The sequence below is a fragment of the Ambystoma mexicanum genome, chromosome 1p (genome assembly GCF_040938575.1).
Source record: "Ambystoma mexicanum isolate Mex_15411 chromosome 1p, UKY_AmexF1_1, whole genome shotgun sequence".
NCBI lineage: Eukaryota > Metazoa > Chordata > Amphibia > Caudata > Ambystomatidae > Ambystoma > Ambystoma mexicanum.
This window is the reverse complement of record NC_090921.1, coordinates 956,573,623-956,596,522: the sequence shown is the minus strand read 5'-3', so window position 1 is coordinate 956,596,522 and position 22,900 is coordinate 956,573,623. Positions and strand designations below refer to the sequence as shown.

The window sequence follows — 22,900 nt, the reverse complement described above, 5'->3', positions numbered from 1 at the left end:
TTGTTGGAGTGGTGACCCCGGTGGCCGATGGATCGGCCGAGCAGCACTGTAATACCATCGGTTCAATACTGCCTCGCACTCAACCTCCTCTGTGAACGCCAAGCCTTTTTTAACATAACCCCCAACATAATCCCCCACCCCCACCCACATCCCTGCCCCAAACAGAGGAATGAAAACCCTGTACCCTCTAACCAAATCCAAACCAATGGCATCAACGCCAGGAGGCCTGCAAACTGGCCTGGCGGTGATGATCCGAGCTTGGGGCAATTTAAGGATAGACGTGGTGTCTGACAATAAGATTGTGCGTAACTTAGGTAGGATCTTATGTAGTTGGGCCCAATGTGAGCACGTGATAGTTAAACAATTCACTGAAGGTTGGGAGGATCAACCTCCCAGACTACTAGAACATGAGGGTGTCTTGAACTGGCAACACCCAGCAAAGCAGCGGAACAGTAGTGAATAGGTGCGCAGGAGGGGGTCAGCCGGTGAAATGTTCATCAATGAACCTGGAGGCCTCCTCTGGGATCGTGATAAAATACACCTTCAATCCTTAGCTTGCCGGGGTATAGCATGGAGTATTTGGCTCCCAGGTCTCTCAGTCTCCTTTTCACCGCCAGAAGGGTCTTACGCTGCTGTTGAACAGCCACCGAAAAATCGGGGTATAGATGAATTCTGGCGTTTCCCAGTAGCAGTTCGCCTTTGGCTCTTGCTGCCCTGAGGAGGGCATCTCGATAGCGGAAATTCAGAACCCTGGCTATGATAAGGCGTGGAGGTGCGCCAGGCTTGTGTTTGGCCGTTAGGGCATGATGAGCTCTCTCTACCGAAAATTGGGGAGAGAGCTTTGGAGAGTCCAGGAGCGCCAGTAGTATACGTTCAACATAGTCCTGCATAGGTTACTCGACGCCGTCCTCGGGAACTCCGATAATGCGAAGGTTATTTCGCCTCGAGCGGGATTCAAGGTCCTCATTCTTTTTCTCGACCTCGAGGACCCGTTGGAGAGTGAGGAGACCTCCGCGCGAAGGGATCCAAGGTCATTCTCGTTGGCGCCCACCCTCATCTCGATCTCCTCCACCCGGCCGTCGGTCTTCTCATTGTGGGCTTTAATAGTGGATATAGCGCCATTCATATCATCGAGTTGCGAGTGAAGTGGGGTGAAGCCCTCGCGGATACATTCCATCATTCTATGGGAATCCGTAGGATCAGAGGATGTTGAGTTTGTCGGCACCTGTTCCGTAGTCTCCTCGGCTGATCTCAACGGTGTTTTCGCAAACATGTTGATGGAGCACTGTTTTTTCCCTGCTCCTTCGGTCATGGTACCGACAGGTGGCGAACCCACAGATCTGGGCTCACAGGAGGGGGGCCTAGAAGGGCCGAGAGAAAGGAGCAACACTGGCGAGGAGTCCAAGGTGTCCTGCAGCACCTAACTGTGTTACAGAAGTTCAGTACACCGGAGGTTGAGGGAGCGAGGAATTTCCAGTGAGCAGTCTCCAACCCGTGCTGGGTAGGCGAACCAAGCCGGTGGTTAAATGAATGTATTAGGTGCTCATCAAGCGAGCGCTCCAGAAGGAGCCGTCTTCAATGTTTCTGCTCGGTGGGTGAGAGAGGCGGGCAATGAATGGTCAGAGAAGCGTGTGATTCGCTGTGATATTAGTACAGGGGTGGCTGAGCGAGACCAGAGGAAGGCTTATGATGCCCCAGCGCAGGGCGCAAAGTGGAACAGTGGAATAGAGAGGGTGTGTAACAGGTGCCCTGTGCAGGGGTGGAGAGGTGACCACCAAGGATGGCGCTGTGCCACGGCAGGCGTGGTGATGGGCGATGTTGGTCACCCCCTGCCTCACAAGGACTTAAAGGCTGTGGTGCATGAGGTGTATCAGGGACGTGAGGGTCCTGAAAGTCCAGTCACAGGGCGCCGGCCCCCGCGCATCTACCTCAGCGCGGGCCCATGTGGCAAGTTGTCCTGAAGTAGCCAGTCGAGATGTTTGTCTTAAGGCCACAACGTTGTTGTGGGCAGGCAATCGAGGTCTCCTGTGCCCCCCGCGGCGCGCTCAGAAGATTGCGCACAAAGGTCAGACCCCCACCGGTCTCGGTACCCGGGGGTCCGGAAGGAGGTGGTAGTGGTGGCTGTGTCCCCGGATAAGGGGGGGCGGACCAGCCCACAGGGGGAGAGCCCAGGGACCTACCGCAGTTGTTGGAGGAGTTGTATGGTGCCTGAAGGCGAATGTCAACGCGGGTCAGCTGGGGGTCCAAGTGTAGACGAGGTCCCCTCTCTCAGCACGCCTCCCCGGAGGGGCGGTAGAACAGAAGCTCTATGTCCAGGCTTCGCTTCAATATTCAGGAGTGGGGGCCGGTGGAGACGCAGGCGCGGTGAGCGGCGCCTCTCCCCAGGTTTCACTGGATGCCGGTGGGAAGAGAGAGGAGCTCGAGTGGAGCAGGCGCGGCGCCCCCTCACCCACGCCAGGCCTCGGATCCCTGGGCTCTCCAGACGGCGCGGCCGGAGAGGAGCGGATCGAGGCCGTGAGGTCCCTCGGTCAGAGCTTCGGCGGGCCGTATCTCAGCCCGGGGGCTAATTTCGGCCCCCGCACTCAGCCAGCATCTGGTGTGGTGCCCCACCAGCAGGTACTGACAGGTGGAACCAGATGTCACACCCCCGTTAGTGGCCCCGTTAGTGAAACCACCAACACTTCAGGTTCCCAGACAGACTAGGTCCCACTTACCTATGCAGGTCTACCGACGGCGAGTGGGCAACGGCACTTGGCACTCAAGGACATGCATTCAGTGCGCCCGGTGCGGTCCCCTTTTCTACATTGGCGACTGCCGTGGCGGCTTGCCACCGGGCACCCGAGGCACTGGCACCACTGAGCTCGTCACGCGATTCACCACGTGAGACGCGGAGCAAGCATCACGTGTCAAGGAGCTGCACGTAAAGAAACAATCAACGGTGCATGATCACATGACTGAATCATGTGATCACCTTCGTATTCAAAAGGAACGTACTAACTCACATTCAGCGCTTCACAGCTGACTTCGTTAGTACTGTTTGGCGTTCTCAAGGATTTTGTTGCTCTTGATTTTCTTGACCACGGACTGCTTCCCGGATTCCTCTTCGCCTTTCTTTGGTACTTCTGCATTTGTTCTGGCGACTTACTCGGATTTTTTACCTCTGCCTTCCATTGGAATTGTTATTGGATTTTCCTCTGCATTTGACATCATCTCTTGGTGCTTTGACCTCGGATTGTTTACCGGACTGATTTTCGACTCTCATGGCTCCGCCTTTGGCTCATGTTTTTTCTCCTGCATCAGGTGTTATTACCACCCAACTAGAGTGCCATCCTGTGTAACAACTGTCGCCTACCGCCGTCGACTACTTCAGACCCCTGTCCATTCACCTTATCCTGGGTACCCTGTCACCTGCATTGGGTAAGCCTTCTGTAGTGATATTGTATTGCTCTAATTGGGATTGCTTCCATTGTCTAACCTGGTTGCTTGCCTTACAGTGGTCCGTCCGGCATTCCTGGTTCCAGGCTAACGGTACTCTAGACCTGTGGCATCAAAGATTGCACGAGCAGTAATATTGCTATTTTGCTTGTGTGGTACTTGGGGATGGAGGTTTCATCATCTACACGACCATCAAGTCCTAACAGACTGTGAAGCCTTCTTTGGTCGTCCAGGTGATGGAACCCCCTGGCAGCTCTGATGCAAGCCATTACAGCCCTTAGAAGAGACATGGCTGCTGCCACAACTGCCATTCACCATCGCCTGGATACCTTACAAAGTGCCCGCCATTCACTACTGGCGGACCTACACCCCCAAACCAGGGCCCTTCCACCGGGTCCCATGTTGCTACCTACCCCATTCCCTTTAGCAGCCCCTGAGCAATATCAGGGCGATCCCAGGAAGTATCGTACATTTATCAACCAATGCAAGCTCCACTTTCTCTGTCGACCCCAGGTATTCCACGACTCAACCACCAAAGCAGCTTTTCTGCTTTCCCACCCGTCAGGCATAGCAGCTACCTGGGCAAATCCATTCCTGGAAAATGATCATCCGGTTCTCTATGATTTTGACCTCCTGTTGAGCGAGATGATCAAAGTATTCGATACCAAGTATAAAGCCCAGTCCCGGGATCTGGAATTACTGGTTCTGGCTCAAGGTAGGCAAACCCTGATAGAATACATCACGCGGTTTAACCAGTTATCTGCAGAAACATCTTGGCCCGAGAATAAAAAAGCAGTAGTATTTTATCGGGGTTTGTGCAGTGTTATGAAGGATGCCCTTTCGGTTGTCCCATCTCTCCCGGCCTCTTATACCGACCTGGTAGATTTAGCACTTCAGGTAGACGCCCGGCGAACCGAGCGTTGGGCAGAAGCCGGCCTTTCTGTCAGTCAATCTCTTTCTTCCTCAGAAAACACCAGTGAACCCATGCAAATAGGAGGGATACGAAGCCCTATCACCCCAACCGAGCGAGAACACAGAACAACAGACAATGCCTGCTTCTATTGCGGTCTCAATCGGCATTATGTCAAAGAGTGTCCTCGTCGCCCAAAGAACAGGAACTCGGATTTTCAGAAAGCTCGCCCTTGAGAATGGGGGACAAGGCGAGCTTGTTACAGAACTCCTCCGAGAACATTCCGACCTTTGGTCCTGTAAAACCTGTCATAGTCCAGGCAATATTACATCCTACCAGAGATTGTTCACATTCAGTACACATCGTCATAGATTCAGAGGCTACCGGTTGTTTCATAGACATTACGATGGCCAAGATAATGAATCTTCCATTGATAACCAAACTACACCCTGAACCAGTACAGGCCGTCGATGGCTCCTCCCTCGTTTCCGGTCCGATCAAACAACATAACGCTCCTATGGAGGTGATCATCCAGGGTACCCACAAGGAAACAATGTCCTTCGACCTTATATCAACCCCACAATTTGGAATTATATTGGGCATTACATGGTTGAGGAAACATAACCCACTTATAAACTGGGGTACAGGACAGGTTTTCTTTGAATCAGAGGTATGTCAGCACTATTGTTTGGTGGATGAGGAGGGCATTACCAACCCTGCGAGAGCTCTTGGGGCATTGGATTCTTTATCGTTAGGGGAGGACAGGTCCCCTGAGCTGACACATACGGTGGGAGCCGCTTTATCTGGTATACCCTCGGTTTACCATGATTTCCACGTTGTCTTCGATAAAGCATCAGCTGATGGTTTGCCACCCCATAGGCCGTACGACTGCCCCATTGATCTGGTTCCTGAGGCATCGATCCCCAAAGGCTGTATCTATTCCCTGTCACCATCAGAAGAAGTAGCTCTGAGGGAGTACATCCAAAACGCCCTACACCTGGGCCATATCAGACCTTCCTCCTCACCTTGATCCAGCCCGTCCCTAAGGAGGAGGGAGATCTTCGTCCCTGTGTGGACTACAGGCGGTTAAACTCAGTCACCATAAAAAACCGCTATCCCATCTCGCTCATCTCGACCCTCTTGGATAAACTAACCCATGCTTCCACCTACACCAAGCTAGATCTCCGGGGGGCATACAACCTGATTCGCATGCGCCGTGGGGACGAGTGGAAAACAGCATTCTGCACAGCACAGATTGTTTGAATATACCGTGATGCCCTTCGGCTTATGTAACGCCCCTGCTACCTTCCAGCGTTTTATAAACAATGTGTTTAGTGACATCTTGGACATTTATGTTGTGGTATATTTAGATGATATACTAGTGTTCTCCCTTACACTTGAGGAACACATTGTTCACGTCAGGGAAGTGTTATCACGACTCAGAAAGCACGCTCTATTTGCAAAAACCGAGAAGTGTACGTTTCACACAAAAGAGGTCGAATTCCTGGGGTTTTACATCTCACCCTGGGGGTTGGCAATGAACCAGTTGAAAATCTGTGCTCTCATGGACTGCCGGTCCCTGTTACGCTCAAGCAACTGCAGTCCTTTTTAGGATTTGCGAAGTGTTACCAGCGTTTCATTTCCAACTTTTCCTCCATTGTTGCCCCACTAACAGCCTTGACAAGTCCTCTTGTACCCTTCGAATGGTCTACTGACCATCAGGTGGCATTCGATACCCTAAAAATCTCTTTTACCACAGCCCCGGTCCTACAACATCCGGATCCGCAGCTCCCTTTCATCGTGGAGGCGGACGTATCCTCGTTTGCATTAGGCGCAGTTTTGTCCCAGCCTTGCCCGACCACCGGTCAGCTACATCTGGTGGCTTACTTTTTGAGGAAGTTCACGCCGACCGAAACACACTACACGGTAACTGAAAAAGAGCTCCTTGCCATAAAAGATGCTTTTCAAGTTTGGAGACACCATCTCCTGGGGGCCAAGCACCAGACAGTCGTTTACACCGATCACAAGAACCTGCAGGATCTGGCGTCACTAAAATGTGATAACAGCAGACGGGTCCGTTGGCATCTGTTCTTTGCAGCTTATGATTTTCTGGTTAAACACAGGCCAGGGGTGGTTCATGGTAAGGCAGGCGCCTTGTCCCGTTCACCAGGGGGGTTATCTCTTCCACCCTTTCCAGACACACTGTTAGGCAAGGGACACGTAGTATGTGCTTGCACTCCCTCGCAATCCATGTTATCTGCCATTCGCCAATGGGTATTACACCATCCTCAGGCTCTGACTGAGTGGGATCCGGTTTTTCAGGAGGGGTTACCTTTCATACACGGGAAGCTGTTTTTGCCCACTAATGACACCTGTAATCAAGCCTTAGATTGGTCCCACAATGCACTCATCAATGGTCACCCAGGGCAGCAACGCACCGTAGATCTGCTGAAACGCTGGTGCTGGTGGCCATCGATGCGGCGTGACGTGGAATCATACGTGAATACCTGCTCAGTTTGCGCCCACTTTAAGACTCGAAGGGGCTGCACACTAGGATTATTACAACTTCTGCCCCTACCTCAAACGCCTAGGCATACGGTCTCGATGGACCTGATCACTGACTTACCTCGTACACAAGGATACAATACAATTTGGGTTGTAGTAGATTCCTACACCAAGATGGCCCGCTTTGTGCCCTGTAAAGGTATTCCTTCTGCTCCTTCCCTGACCCGGATGTTCTTTAGGTCTGTCTTTTGTCTGTTCGGCTTGCCACAAGTTATTGTGTCAGATCGTGGCTCACAATTCACATCTGGCTTTTGGTTGGCTATTACCAAGCTCCTTGGCATCGATGCACGCTTTTCCTCTGCCTACCATCCTGAGAGTGACGCTCAGACAGAGGGTCAACCAGGCATTAGAACAGTACTTACGTTGTTTATCCCTTCAGTACCAGTATACCTGGCTTAACTCGCTTCACCTTGTGGAGTTTGCATACAACAATGCTCTAGTTCCTGTACATGCTTTTCCCTGTTCTACTCCCTTTATGGCCAACACCCACACACTCTACCATTCCCCGATTTTGCCACCACCAGTACTCCTGCTGCTAACGCTTGTGCCCGCGACCTGACCTCAGTCCATGCCCAGACACTCATCCATCTCCAAGAAGCTCAGGCTTCCATGAAGACGGCTGCTAAAAGGAAGAGGACGGATGCCCCTGCCTATTGTGTGGGTGAGCGGGTTTGGTTGTCCATACGCCATTTGCACATACCGGGTTGCCGTAAATTGCTCACACGTTTTGTCGGCCCATATCCAGTCTCCAAGGTCCTGAACCCAGTGGCTTATCTCCTCACTGTCCCCTCTAGCTGGAGATTGCACCCGGTTTTCCATACCTCGTTACTTAAGCCATGCCCTGATCCAACTCGCATTGTCTCTCCTCCTGCCCCTGTTTATGTAGAGTCCCAAGATGAATTGAGGTCAGCGCCATCCTGGGTTCCCGTCTCTTTAGGGGTCATTTGCAGTACCTAGTAGACTGGCTGGGTTATGGTGCGGAAGACCGATCTTGGGTTCCCTCTTCCGATGTTCATGCCCTGTTAGTTCCATAGGGATCACCCTTCCAGCCCACGGGGTTGTGGGCCTTTGAGGGGGGGCTCTGTCATGCCCCCGTTAGTGGCCCTGTTAGCGAAACAACAAACACTTCAGGTTCCCAGACAGACTAGGTCCCACATACCTATGCAGGTCTGCTGACGGCGAGTGGGCGATGGCACTTGGCACTCTCAGGAGGACATGCGTCCAGTGCGCTCGGTGCGGTACCCTTTTCTACATTGGCGACTGCCGTGGCGGCTTGCCACCGGGCACCCGAGGCACCAGCACCACTGGGCTCGTCACGCGATTCGCCACGTGACCAGGAAGGGACCTGGTCAGAGCAGTGAAACGCGGAGCAAGCATCACGTGTCAAGGAGCTGCACGTAAAAGAAACAATCCAAGGTGCACGGAGCATGATCACGTGACTGAATCATGTGATCACCTTCATATTCAAAAGGAACGTACTGACTCGCATTCAGCGCTTCACAGCTGACTTCGTTAGTACTCTTTGGCGTTCTCATGGATTTTGTTGCTCTTGATTATCTTGACCACGGACTGCTTCCCGGATTCCTCTTGGCCTTCCTTTGGTACTTCTGCATTTGATCTGGTGACTTACTCAGATTTTTGACCTCGGCCTTCCATTGGAATTGTTATTGGATTTTCCTCTGCATTTGACATTATCTCTTGGTGCTTTGACCTCGGATTGTTTACCGGACTGATTTCCGACTCTCCTGGCTCTGCCTTTGGCTCATGTTTTTTCTCCTGCATCAGGTGTTCTTACCACCCAACTAGAGTGCCATCCTATGTAACAACTGTCGCCTACCGCCGTCGACTACTGCAGACTCCTGTCCATTCACCTTATCCTGGGTACCCTGTCACCTGCATTGGGTAAGCCTTCTGAAGTAATATTGTATTGCTCTAATTGGGATTGCTTCAATTGTCTAACCTGGTTGCTTGCCTTACAGTGGTCAAGGGGGTCCTTCCGGCGTTCCTGGTTCCAGGCTGACTGTGCTCTACACCCGTGGCCTCAAAGATTGCACGAGCAGTAATATTGCTATTTTGCTTGTGTGGTACTTGGGGACGGAGGTTTCATCATCTACACGACCATCAAGTCCTAACACCAGAACAGTCAGCAAACCACGGCAGGGTGCGAGGATATGAGTGCCACCAGCGCGGAATTCCCGATTAGGTGGCCATTTTCAATCAGCGCAACAGCGCCCCCCCAACTCCGAATGGCTACTTAAAAAAAATATATGGCGCATTCAATTATTAAAGGGGGGACATATCATCTGGCTTAATTCAGAATGCATCCTATTCAATAGGAAAATGCCTGAAAACGTATACTAATTTGCAGTGCAAGCCTTGCTTTTAGGTTTAACTCGTATACAGGAATCCATGTGTAGCAAGGTCAGTGCTACCATCTGGTGGACATTTTCGGAAAAACAAATAGGGAACTTTGTTTTCGCGAGGCAGAAATCGGATTTGACTGAAATCCAAAAAGCCCAATAAACAATACCACACTTACACAAATGAGATCTAAAAATTCCTCCCTGCCAGGTGACCACCACGGCCAGTATTGAGCAGCCCTCTTTTCCAGCTTTATAATCTGCTCTTTTCCCCGACAAACGTATTACAGTATCTTTCTTCCCCGGTAACCCAGAAAAGCAAAAGCAGTATTACACTAAGAGACACATCAAGATTGGCATCACCTTCTGCACCAATGTCAAGCGGTACAGCTGTGTGGCAGTGCCCTGCATGGGTGGGTCCATCCCTCTGCAGCAAACGGCTGCTCCTGTTTGTCAATTCCTGGGGATCGATTCTGCATTCATCAATGTAGCTCTTCCGCTTGTGCTTGCTTATGTATACCCAGTTCCCAGGCCGGAAGGCATCACAGGGTCGTTTGGCTTTTAGGCAAGGCTTTTTCAAACTACTAGTAGATGGAATTAACAGTTTTTACTAAATCCTTACAATATTCAACTACTGCATTGTACGCCAACTGCACCGTGCCCCATTCAATGGCACTGGCAGAGTTGTGCAAATGGGGGGAATGGGGTAGGGTGCACCCCCTTACTATAGACATTGATGGTCTTTCCTATATTTTGCTGCTGGCAGATCAAGCATCTTTGAATTAACTGTTCTGCAATTTGTGAGAAAACCTGTGGCATATCAATCCTTTTCATCCATTTTACCATTTCCCCCTTCTGACAGGTGGCCTACACCATGCAGCGTTATGTGAAGCACACCTGTAATGCTTTAGGACCCTCCAAATATACTTAAGAAGTATCCCAGAGGTTACCACTGAAGGGTGCATCCTGCCTTCCCCCAAACACTTTTCTGTATCGCTGGATTCTCTTGCAACACTGACAATTGCACACGTTTTTCAAATGGTGTTTTCTTCTGACTGCGCTCGTCTCTGTGGCATTATTTACTCTGCCTAGGTATCAATGAAAAGGGCAGTTTCCTCGCCGTTTGGTCAGCAAGTGCATTCCCTTTGCTGATGTCATCTCATCGGGTTTGGGTGTGCGGTGCACTTCAAAAATGCCCTTTCTTTTTGGAGACCTAGTGATTCTAGGTGTGCATTTACATATTTTGCATTTTTAATGGGGACTCCTGCTGCAGTAAAATAACTTTGCTCCTCCCACAAGCAACCATAACCGTCTGCTATCCCAAAGGCTTACGTGGGTCTACAATTTGCTTACCTGCTGCTATGGTACATGCACGACCAAGTTCAACCAGTTAATCTATCTATGGCAAATGTATCCCCTCCGTTTGATTTCTATGGCTCCATTGGCTGCACGAACTGCATAAACACAGATTTTCCACCAATAAAAAGCTCCTTATCTGGATTTTGTAATGGGGTTTCCTGTAAATCTGTTCTAGGTCTGGTGCTTGCAATACAATCATGTTCTGTGGAGCCAGGCAATAGGGACGCAGAGTTCAATAATGTGCAAAAGTACTGTTTGAATAACAGACCCCTGACAGGATCACAATACCTCAATTTTCAGACAATTTCAGGCACTATGTTCAGCTGGGACCATGCTTTCTCGGATTGCTGCGTATGCTCGCGGGTCCTCCTTGCGTCTCGTTCACTGTACAGCTATGCAATGGTTCGGGTTGGCTTGCAAGTCGCACGCCAGGACTCTAGGTTCTCTGTGGGCCATGCGCCTGCTGGTTAATTAGTCCCATAGTCTTGCATTACGGTGGCTGCTCAATAAGAGAAATACTGGTAAGCAACTGGTTTGCTAGGTATCGTAGGAGAACTGGTTCTGCATGCATCCATATGGTACAAGGAACAAATGGGATGTCTGTTTTGCTGAAGATATACTCCGCTCCAACGTTGCCTCAGCCCCTATGTCTCAGAATCTACTGCATTGCCTTCCTTTGCCCAGGAAGAGGGAACTACCCCTTTTCCTGACAAAGTCGTGTCTTCGACCTTGCAACACACCTTCACCCTTTCTTCTGAGACCTCCTCGTCCAGGTCCTCCCTCTGTGATCCATCTGCCTTTGGGGAACATGGCAGGAAATCTACATTTGCTTTCTTGGTGCCTGATCTATGCTCCACCGAGAACGGAAAGGTTGTAGCACAAGGACCCGCCAGAAGACTTTGGGGTTCATGTCCTTTCTGGCCATCCATACTAAGGGTGCGTGGTCCGTGACTACCATGAATTTGCTTCCCGTCAACAAATAACAGAGGCTATACACAGACCAATTGATCACTAGGGCTTCCAATTCCCCTACACAGTAGTTTACCCATTAGGGGCTGTAATTTCCGACTGATGTAGATTATCGGCTTCTCTCCTCCATTTTCTTTTGGTTGATAAAACTTTTCCTAACCTGATGGTAGATGCATTTGTCTGCAGAATTAACTCTTTCAAAATTTTGCATAATGAGCACAGGGCTCTTACACAGGACCTTCTTCATAGGCTTAAATGCATTTTACGCTAGTTCATCCCAGACTACGACATTTGGTTGATCTTTCTTTACATATGTCAGTTGGTGGGCTGGCGAGGTCTGAGAAATGAGGTATGAACCGGCGATAGTATTCAACTAAACCCTAAGAGTGCTAGAATGTCTTTCTTTGTGATGTCATACCACCATGCTGGTGTGCTTATAACCGGACAGTTCGTGGTAGTACCTTCCCATTGCCCACTTGGAATCCCAGGTACTTTACGCTAGGTTGGGCGAGATGGTATTCAGGATTAACAGTCTGGTAAGCTCTCCGGAGTTCGGTCCATTTTGTCTAATTGGTAATACTGCAAATTGATACAGCCCCTCTGGAGTGCCAGAGTGGAGAAAGCAGTCTTGGGCTTGGCATCCTTGTCCAGTGGTACTTGTCAAAAGCCTTTGGTAAGGTCAAGCATGGAAATATACTTCCTTTGGAACCAGCCTCTCCATTAACTAACTCATTTATGACATGACATGCATCAACCAGAGATCTTGTTTAGTCGTTGAAATTCGATGCAGAACCTCCAGCTTTCATCTGGCTTATGTACCTAGCACTACCAGGGAAGACCAACTGCTGTGTAATCTTTTTTATTACCCACAGGTCGAGCATTTTATTTAGCTCTTTGTGTAGGATCTTCCTTGCCCCAGGGATCCAATAAGGCTTCAAGAAGATGAGTCTTCATGGTGGCTGATTATCTTATGGACAAATCCTTCTATTCGCCCTGGCTTTGGAGAAAATACATCTGGAAATGTCTTTATCCACTGAAGCAATTCCTGATGTTTTAGACTACTGAGCCCAGTAGGATTGACAACTGTTGGTAGTGGGGCCTGGCTGGTGAGTGTTATTCGTGTAGAGCACTAGGTGCTGGGGTTTGCTGTTGTCTTTCCAAGATCAGCGTGTTGATGTGGTTAAGCTGGGATGGTTTCCTTTGGTCCTCTTGCTGTACCATGTAGGTTAGAGGGGAGAACTTCTCATTGACCACACAGCGTCCATGCCACTGTGCCCTGAGCCAATTTTGTGTGGTGGGTAAGAGGACCATTACTTGGTCTTCCACTTGAAATGTCCGTAGTTTAACTTTATTGTAATCAGCTTCTTTTTGGCTTTGGGACTCCTCCATATGGGTCTGTACGAGGAGTATGGCCTTCTCCATGTTTAAGGGATCAGGGTATGATCACTGGTTTACTGGCTTTTGGGATCTTCCCATATCTCCATCAAAATGTCTAGGATGTCCCTAAAATCCTGCCCATACACTAGCTCAAGTGCGGAAGGATCCGGTGGAAGATTCAGGGGTCTATCGGATGAAAAATATGCAGGTCATTAGCTCGTCCCAGTTCCTTTTGTCCTCTGTGATCAACATCCTCAAGCTCTGGTTCAGAGTCTTGTTGAACCTCTTGACAAGTCTGTCCATCTGTGGGTGGTATATGGAGTTCCGCAAGGCCCTGATTTGCACATGGGGTTAAATTTCACCCAATAACATGGACATGAAGCTTCTCCCTTAATCGGTCAGCATGTCTGCTGGGAAGCTCACTAGAGTGAAAAAGGGGACCAGGACCTTCCCGATGCCCTTTGTTGTTACTGCACATGGGGAAAGCCCTCTGGGTATCGAGTTGCATAGTCGAGGAGAACTAAAATGTACTTGTTCCTGCAATTTGAAGGGTTCAAGTGGCCCAGACTACATCCATGCGATTCAGTGGAACGGTACTTCAAGGAAAGGTAGGGGTTACAGAGGGTCCCTGCACACATCATCCAGTGAAGTCTTCCAACAGATTGGACAGCATGCACCGAATTTAATCAACTCTGCGCATACACCTTGCCAATATAATAGTGTTAGCAGCGTATTCTGAGCCTTCTCCAGGCCCAAGGTTCCAGAGGTCAGGTTGGAAGGTGTGAGTTACACCCTGCCTTCTTGAATTGGGGCGGCACTGGTAACTGTTGGTAGTTTATGCCGAGCCCCAGGGACGGACTGACTGTATAGCAACCCTTCCTTGCCGAAGAAATGGGGCACTTTTCTTTACTCTCATCCTCTGATAACACAGCCTGGTGGATCTGTTTTGAGCAGTAGCAAATTTAACAGGTTTGGGGTCACCAGCTGGGGTATTTCTCCTCTCTTGTGCTTCATCTTCAAGGGACCACTATGGTGGTGATAGTGTGCGGTGCAAATGTCCTTTAACATTAACATCTCCCCAAACCCAGCTTCTTCTCGCTCAGTCGTGTTCAGCAGCTCCACTTCATCAATGGCTGCTAGAAAAATCTACTCCGATATCAGTTGGCCCACCACTTGACCCTGCTTCAGAACGAACGGCTGCTCCCATAGGCTCCATTGGGTATTTCCAGTTTTAAGCCGGCTAGAACCACGGCTAAGGCCTCTGGTGGGATGGTTATCTTCATCAGCATACAAGTCGCATCCAGCGGCTTGTAGGGTGACGTGAGTAGGTAGGCGTGCAATACTAATTAGCCTCACCGCTCAAAATCTTGGGGTCATGGGCGACCTCTTTTAGGCTATAACAGAATCCCACTTCTGACACCACATGTCACAGATAGCACAGAAACCACTGAGTCTCAGGGACAGTTTAAGGGTTTTGTTTGCAGGCCTATGCAGTCCAACTCTTGTCTCCTCTGGTTTTCCCATCCCAGTCCAGGCACCTGTAACCCCGGGTTAGTGTTAATGAACGTGAACCCCTACTGCCCAAGTTCTTGTTCTTATACTAGCAATGTTTTATTTAAGTGTAGGGTCATAGACTCCCTCAGGGACTTAACTTTCCCTACTCTCTCCATGGGTTCGTTTTCTAATGTGAACAGTGCCTGCAGTTGCTATGTAGGAATAGTCTATACCAATCACACCAAATCTCACCTTTTCCGTCTACTCTACCTGCTCAGTCTCCCTTTTCTCCTCACCACTGGTCTTTCTCCTCTCCTCCCTACCGGTCTTCTTTCCCTCTGATGTTCTGCTCCCGTCTCCATCCTTCGATGTTACCTCTCCATGTTTCTTTCCCCATTCCACCACTATTGCTACTGCTACTACTACTATTATTCTCCCCCCAACCCCAATACCCACCTAACACCACCACTACTACTACCATCACTCTCCTCCTACCACAACCACCAAGCTCCTCCAACCACCCCTACTACAACTACCACCACCACCACCAGAACCACCACTATACTGCTACCTATCTCCTCCAAGCTCTACACCATTCTCCTCCAAGAGTAGTGGTAGTAGTTGGAGGAGAGCAGTAGTGGTGGTTGTAGAAGATCAGTAGCAGTAGTGGTTGTAGCAGAGCTGTAGTGGTGGTTGGAGGGTAGCAGTAGTGTGGCTCATTAGCAAGGAACACTTTGAAGTTGGCTCAATGTATGTTGGTTTCAACACATAGGCAGCCAGAGCAATAACTGCCACTGAAATGTGGTCTTATGACTTTCAAATAACTGTAAAAATAAGAAAACTCCACTGTTGGAGCAACTTAATTATGGGGAACTATCAAGCACTTGCCAAGAGTTCTGAAACAGCTGGGAGTGATGTATTCTATGAAGTATTCCTTTTTGAAATGCACCCCTTTAAGGTCATTATTTAAAAATGGGCAGATGCAGCTGTGATCATGTGTGGGAGCATTACTGAATGTTGTCCCTATGCAGACTGCCTTACAGGGATTAAATGGGCATATAAAGGGTGACTCCATTATAATAAATACGAGGGTACACTGAATTAGGCTTGAATCAGTTATGAACGAACACCTTGTCAGTGTCACATTTCAGAATTCAACATGTTCTAAAGTAGGCTTGAGTCAAATTTAAACTCAAAGGTCATACTGAATGGGCACGATTAAGCTACAGCAGCTGAGATTGACTTTTTTTGATGTGTTGGTGTGGTTAGTTGTTCTATAAATCTCTTTGCATCATTTGATTTGCTTTGTTTGGCCCCTTGTAGTTTTTTCGTTTGTTATATATTCTTAGTCTCTAGCCCTTTTGTTTTTCTCTTGCTCCCTTTCCATGCTCAAAATACCTCAAGTAGTGCTTCCGAGCGTGCTGGGGTTATCACTCTTTCACCTCCCTTACAGAAGACACTGCGACCGGGACTTCATAAACGGATTTGCAGCTTCCATTTACATCCACTCTTCGTCAGTTTGCATGGTCACCTCCTTTAGGCTCTTGGGGGAGGATCTATCCTTGGCGTATGACTTGCTAACTGCACCAAATTATTGGGGACTCGAGCTTGGCTTATTTCATGCGCCATCCAATCAATTTTTGCACAGAGTAATTTGCTCGAGGTTTCATGTCATGCCATTTTGGATTCCAATGTTTCATATAATTAAGTTAGCGCAAACATGAAGTTGTTCATGGCATTCAACGTGACCTCTTGTGATAACATTATGGGTGGCCTGAACCCAAAAGAAGGCCGGGGTGTGGGCTTAGCAAATGACGTGGACGAGGATGCGGATGTGGAAATAGTTGAATTGCCTGGGTTAGGATACAGAAATGGCGATTGCGCACACTTAATTCATTTATCACTGACTGCGCATCCAATTTAGTTTCAAAAAATATATCCGATTCATTATATTGTTGAAGATCATTGTGCAAATCCTGACTTTCATTGACTGCAGCCGAGCTTGATAAAGGTTTTGTACCACAAAACTAATGAAGTGAACAGCATGAGAATAACATCCAAATAGTGGTAAAACTTTTTATTGGCAAGTTCATATTGTGATGATTAAAGCAAGTTTTCCTTTCTGTAAATAAGTAGCTAATGTTGGGTGATGAAGGTGAGACTGTGATGGCAAGTAGTGGTAGGCGATATGAAATTATCTAAAATGCACAATTCTGAAGCATATGTGATCACGTGCTTCAGGATTATAAGCAAATAATCGCTACTTCTATAGGCACAAGCATGGTGCCACGGGCACTCTGCGTTTTAAAAGTGCAAAGGCACAATTCATCTGGGGTGCTGCTGTCACACCGAGTATTAAAGGCGCAATCGGGCAGGTGCCACTAGCACACAGTAACAAAGGCACAAAGGTGCACTTCATCCAGGTGCCAAGGGCACACTGTGTTCAGATGGTGCACAGGAGCACTCCTTCCAGTGCCAGTCACGTTGAGCATAATTCGCCACTGCATTCAAACACAGGATACTTTTCCCAGAACGTTTGAATTAATAGCGGATGTCGACAACCAGAGGTGGTATTAGTGTCACACTTTTATGTGATTTACAATTGTCCACGACAGTAAGGCTGAAGGGACTTTTCAGTAATAAACTCAGGTTAGACTGCTGGCTGGGAATCAAGTAACCATAATCTCCCCAGCTGGTTGCACTGAGAACGGTCATTAATTGCCAAAACCAAACTATTGTTTTTTGTGCATGGATTTAGGCTATTCGAGAACCGGAGAAAAAATTACTTCACCACCACTTGAGTTTCAGGATTCAAAGAGACCAGAACTCAGTAACATTTTAATTATTAGCTTGCAAGAAAGATCAAGTTCCCACAATGGAGACGGCATGAAGAGCAAAGGTGGTGTAAGAATCGGAGACATGGAGAGTTACATGGGTTTTGTCAATGTCCCGATTTGGATAGTGCCCATTCAGGAATCAACGTGAAGCAGAAAATGGGCAAACATGGGTTCCACAACATTGCATGACTATGTGAACCAGAGCCGGCTTTAGGGCGGGCGCGCCGGGCGACCGCCCGTGGCGCCACACACCCCAGGGCACCATTAGCCCCCACCACACCAGCTTGGGGGAGTCTTTCAAGGGCTCCCTCGAGCTGGCGTTGTGGGAGAAGGCGCACCAGGCAGGCTTTCGCGGGCGCATTTATTGACAGGGGGTGCGCCAATTCACTCAGGCCGCTGTTGCCCTCAAGGCCGGTCCTGATGTGAACAGACACCAACCTGAAGTTTTTGGTGAGACAAATAAAACCAATAAATGTAAAATGTTCTAGCATTTAGAGTCACAAACACACCATGGGTGAGTGGAGAGATGCAATAATTGAAAAGTAAAAGGTATTTCCCCAAGAAAATCCAACTCAAAGCATTGTCAGTCAGGTAAGCCACCAAGGTTAACCATTTGAACGAGAAAACATGTAAGCTTTCTTTCCTATGTTTTATGTGAAATGTTTATTCCTACCTATGTCCACATGGCCGGAGTTCTGTGTCTGCCATCTCATCGCAGCAAAGCGTACAGCAGTTTTCTCTGATGCTAACTTGTTTCAACAGAGCTAGACGACGATGGCTGGAAAAAAGGAACAGTTCATTTCTTGAGTAAAGCGTTAAAGGGTTACATTCTAGCTGAATGAATGGTTAATGAAAAAAAACGCAATTTCCACCATTCAACATCTGAATCTGAATTCAACACCAGAAGTGATGTACCCATCATCAAGTACATTTAAAACTTGCCCAGTAAAACTAAATCCACAGCTCAGCTATTTTCCACATACACGGCCCAATATTGATATATTTTTTTTTTAAATCAAGAAGTTAACCTACTTGAAATACTCAATAGGAGAAAGATTACCAAGTTAAGGAAACATCATGTGCAGGATGACCTCCTGTAAATCAACGGCCTTTAATTCATGAGTCCACACGGAGAGGTTACAGTGTATTTGAGGAAAACAAACAGTATTCAGTTGACATTCGTTTTTGTAATATGCTTTCATAATTAACGAAAGAGGAGCTGTAGGCTATGGAACAAGTTACTGACCTGTAACTACTGTTCTCCAGCATGGGGTCTGTCATGGATTCACATGCTCATGAATATTCCCCGTAGTCAGGCTGGGAAACCCTGGTAAAAGAAAAAACGCTTTCACTTTCTTTTTTTAATTTGATTTAATTGACATTTCAATTTGTACAACATTTTTTGCTTATTTCTCCTTCCGTTTTTCTTGGTTCTTACTTCTATCATTGTCTTTTAGTAGAACCAATTAGTCCTCATTTAACAAAGCAAAACGAAACCTTCCACTTTGAAATGAGATGATTTCAAGTTTATGTGTAAAGTTCCTGTTTTCTAATTCCCATTCAATTCAATTGCACTTAAATTTGAGTTCCCGGTCCTATTTTCGCTAATGTCTGCTGAGGTTCTCTGGATCGAGATAAATAGTAGATAGACTACTTCATCTCACCTGAATCCTGCCAGTTCAGGACTTCTCCTGTTGTCTGTCCAGGCCTAATGAGTGTAAGAAATGGACGGTTGCCACCACCCACCTAACTTTCTCCCCGCTCATTAGCCTGGCCCATCATTCCTCTCGATCAAAACAACGCAGGTCTTGGAATAGGGGGCCCAGGTGTGATGTACGTGCCAAGTCCGTGCCCAGGCATTCAAGAAGGAGGTGTTCGATGTTCTCCACTGCTTCAGTCTTGTTACAAAATCTGCAATGGTCTGTGATTGATTGACCTCTAGCTGACAGGATTTTGTTGGTCAATAGCAGGTTCATGCGGATTCTCAGGAAACTCTGTCGCATTGTTCTATCGGGAAAAATTGACAAGTAAGTCCTTACTTCGTTAATCTTAATAGGAAAATGTGGTAGGAATGATGACAGTTTCAACTTTTCTGTTTCTTCCAAGGTTGTGATCCAATCTGTCTGAAGCAAATGCTTACAAACCATGGTGGGATTACTTATCAGTTCTTCCTCTCAGCTTTCAATGTTTCTCAGAAGAACACGGATTGTTTCTCCCCAATTTGATAGTGTTTTACATGTGCCTTTTGTTAGTTCATTCCGTAACTCCTTCAAAATCTTCGGTGGATTAGGCAGGAGTAGTTTCCTGTAGAGCATCAACTTGTTTCTGGCCACAGTAGTTTTTAGTGAAATGAGGCTCAATTCCTTATGAATAGCAGCCATGGGTGTTGAGTTTGGAAGATGCAGGACACAGCGCCAAAAGAGCCTTTCCAGTTTAGGCCAAAGGTTATCCGGTAGCGATGGCATAGCTTCCACCCCATAAATCAAACTGGGAACCACCTTTGCCTTATAGAATTTGATGGTAGGGATCAAAGTGAAACAACTGTATTTCTTATTGATGATTTTTGCTTGAGCTACGAGAACTTCTGTCTTCCCATAAAGGTGCTCCTGCATGGAGATTTCAGTACCGTTGTTACTGATTATTACTCCCAGGTAACGGAACTGATCCATCTTTTCCAACAAATCCCCATCAAGCCTAATTTTCATTTTTTCCTTTTTCCTCGTTTGTTTATCAGAGGACATTATTTTTGTTTTGTCCTTATTAAGTTCTAGATTGTTGTGATTGAAATATTTTTGCAGATTTATCAGCTGTCTCTGTAAACCGATTATAGTCCTGTCCATCAGTATGATGTCATCTGCATATATAATTCTCAATATTGTATCGTCACCCAAGAGAGGAGGGAACATTCTAACTTCGCTTTTGTGATCATTGATTGTAATCGCTGGTGTAGGCATTATATAATGCTGGGGCCAAGAGGCACCCCTGCTTCACGCCTCTTTCCGTCCTTACTTCAGTTGATAAGAGGCCTGCGTTGTTCAGCCTGACTTGGATGGATGTATCAGTATATAAGGTTCGAATAGGGTCCAAGATAGTTTCTGGACAGTTATTTGCCTTCAATTTACCCCATAAAGCTTCCCTGCTGACCTGGTGGAAAGCCTGGACCAGGTCAACGAATGCTAAGAAAATCGGTGGTTTATTTTCCTTGCATCTTGCTTTAAGGGTGGTCAGTGCCAGAATGTTTGCAGAGGTCCCCAGTCCTTTTACAAAACCCGCTTGCATTGGGTCTGCCGTATGGCTTTCTTGAGTGCACTCTTGAAACTTATCCAAAGCCAGTGATCCAAAAATCTTACCTATGGTGTCAAGGAGGGCAACTGGCCTGTACTGCCTAGGATCGTCTCTAGCGCCCTTCTTAAAAATTGGGACAATATGAGCTTTTTTCCAAGAGGAGGGAATTTGTCTTGCCCTCTTACAATTGTCAATGACCCTACTCACAAACGCAGCCCAAGCCTCTGGGTGTTGTTTTAGATCCAAATTGGAAATCCCATCGGGCCCCCCTGCTCTCGAGTTGTTTAGCTTTTTTATTTTTTCCATGATGGTTTCCGGATCATATGGTATATCCCAATGGACCCACAAGGGTATCAATGCTGGTGTGGAAATAGGTTTATTCAGTGTTTTTTTAATATAAGATGGTAAAGTGGTCCATCCACTTTTTTTCCTCCACGTTATTCTGAAGCTTGTTTATTGGAGCGGTCGCTGGGTTCTTAGTGACCAGAAGGCTGACGATGACTTGCCACTAAGTGTTCTAAACATTAATTCTTAGTCGTGTTGATACAGACTTACACGGTGTTGTCTCAACCATGCTTTGTACCTTTTGACCTCCTCCGATGCTTCTGCGCAAATATCTGCGGTCTTGTAAGTGGAAGCAAGTCTTTTCGCTTTCCTTTCAAGCCTTCGTCACTCCACCAAATGTGTATTGAAATCGTGGCAGTGAGACCGTGCTATCGGTCGCCCAAAGTTATTCGCTTTCTTATAAACCTGTAGCAGCAGCTGGTAATCAACAGGGGGACCTAAATCTCCCTCCATCTGTTTGGAGAGCCTGACGTATCTTGCCTTAAGAGATGAGATTGCTTCCTTCGTTAATTTAAGTCGTACTCCCTTTCCACTAGATTCAATCTTTGCGGACATCGCTTGATTTGGAAGGGAGGCCAAGTTCCATGTGGTCACGAGTAAGTTGTGATCACTATGAGTGGTTCGCAGAATTTCGAAGGCTGTTATCTGGGCCAAGAACTCTCTCGATACGTATGTGTGATCGATGTTAACACCTCTCCCCAGAGTTTCCCATGTGCAGATGTTTAATGATTGCACTGATTTCAGCCAATGTAAGTTATGGAGATCCATTGCGTTCATTAAGGATTCCCATTAGCGGCCCGTGCTTCTCCAGCCATTAATACAGGTTTTCTTTTTGTCTGTTGGGCTGGATCTTGACAACGGACGTTTAGGTCCCCGGTAATTATCACATGGTTTATTTCAAAGCTTTCTCGTGCATCTTCTATTAATGTTACCATATTCTCCAAAAAGGATTTGGTGGTTATTGCAATGGGGTTCCAGTAAGTATTTATCAGGAGGATAAGTTCAATTTTGGTTGCTCCCTCAATGGCCTTGAATTTCTGCCAGTCTAAGACGGTTGCTAATATAAATTCTGTGGCCTGAAGGGAGGTCTTCATTGATAAGCCGCAACCTCTACGTACTGCGGTAAGCAGCCCCGATCTGGGACGCCCCTTTGGCCCTTTTTTTGCACAGGAGACCGAAATGTCATATCCCTTGAGATTTGGTTGTGCACAGAGCCAGGTCTCCTGGAAACACAAGAGGTCAAAGTTTTCCAAGTTGACATCAGTGTTGGAGGTTAGATGGCTAAATCCTCTTGTGTTCCAAGTGCCCAATTTGAGTGTTTTTTCCAGCGGTTTTTGGGGATGATTCAAGGGAAAACCTGTTCTGGCTACATTGATCTTTCTCTCTGGTGGCTAACATCTGGAATTTCTTTTTTCCTCAGCTGCTTTCCATGACCAATTAGTCGTTGATGAACGGCGCAGACCCCGGGACCTGCTAGAATCGTCTGCCTTCCTAGGCTTTTCCTTCGACTGGGTTTTATCCCCTAGAGCGTGATCTTCCTTATTGCTGGAATGCGAAGTGTTAAGCCTTTTTTCTTTGTTTAATCGCTCTAAGTTCTGTGACTGTTTAGAAAAGTTTCCTGTGGTCTGATGGAGTTTTCTCTGTCGCTTCACCTCCATTTCTGGTGTGTCTTCTTACCCATGTAGTCTTTAGGCATTCTCTCGGTTCTTTGGCCGTTCCTACTATCGCTCTGGGCAGTAGGTTCTCCTTTTGGCGTTCCATCTGGATTGGTTTCATTTAGGTTGTAACCCAGGTCATAAAGGTAATGCTTCGCTTCCAGTAATATTTTCCTGATTATAGGGGAATCCACGTGAAGGAACGAGCTGTCATTGCCCCTGATCGCATTAGGTTCCACCACTTTAAGGTCGTTTGATTAAAGGGGTCTGAGGCATGGAATTTGCTTGAAGAGATCGTCGATTGTGCAG

General features: G+C 47.5%; 1 protein-coding gene across 1 annotated transcript in view; it reads right to left on the bottom strand.

The window, feature by feature from the left end:
- RSPRY1 (ring finger and SPRY domain containing 1) overlaps positions 1 to 22,900 on the bottom strand; it is a 1,045,708-nt gene that overhangs the window by 66,439 nt on the left and 956,369 nt on the right. The window contains exon 14 of the mRNA XM_069653445.1: positions 17,980 to 18,084. Coding sequence (XP_069509546.1) covers positions 17,980 to 18,084 — 105 coding nt within the window. The remainder of the gene's footprint in view (positions 1 to 17,979; positions 18,085 to 22,900) is intronic.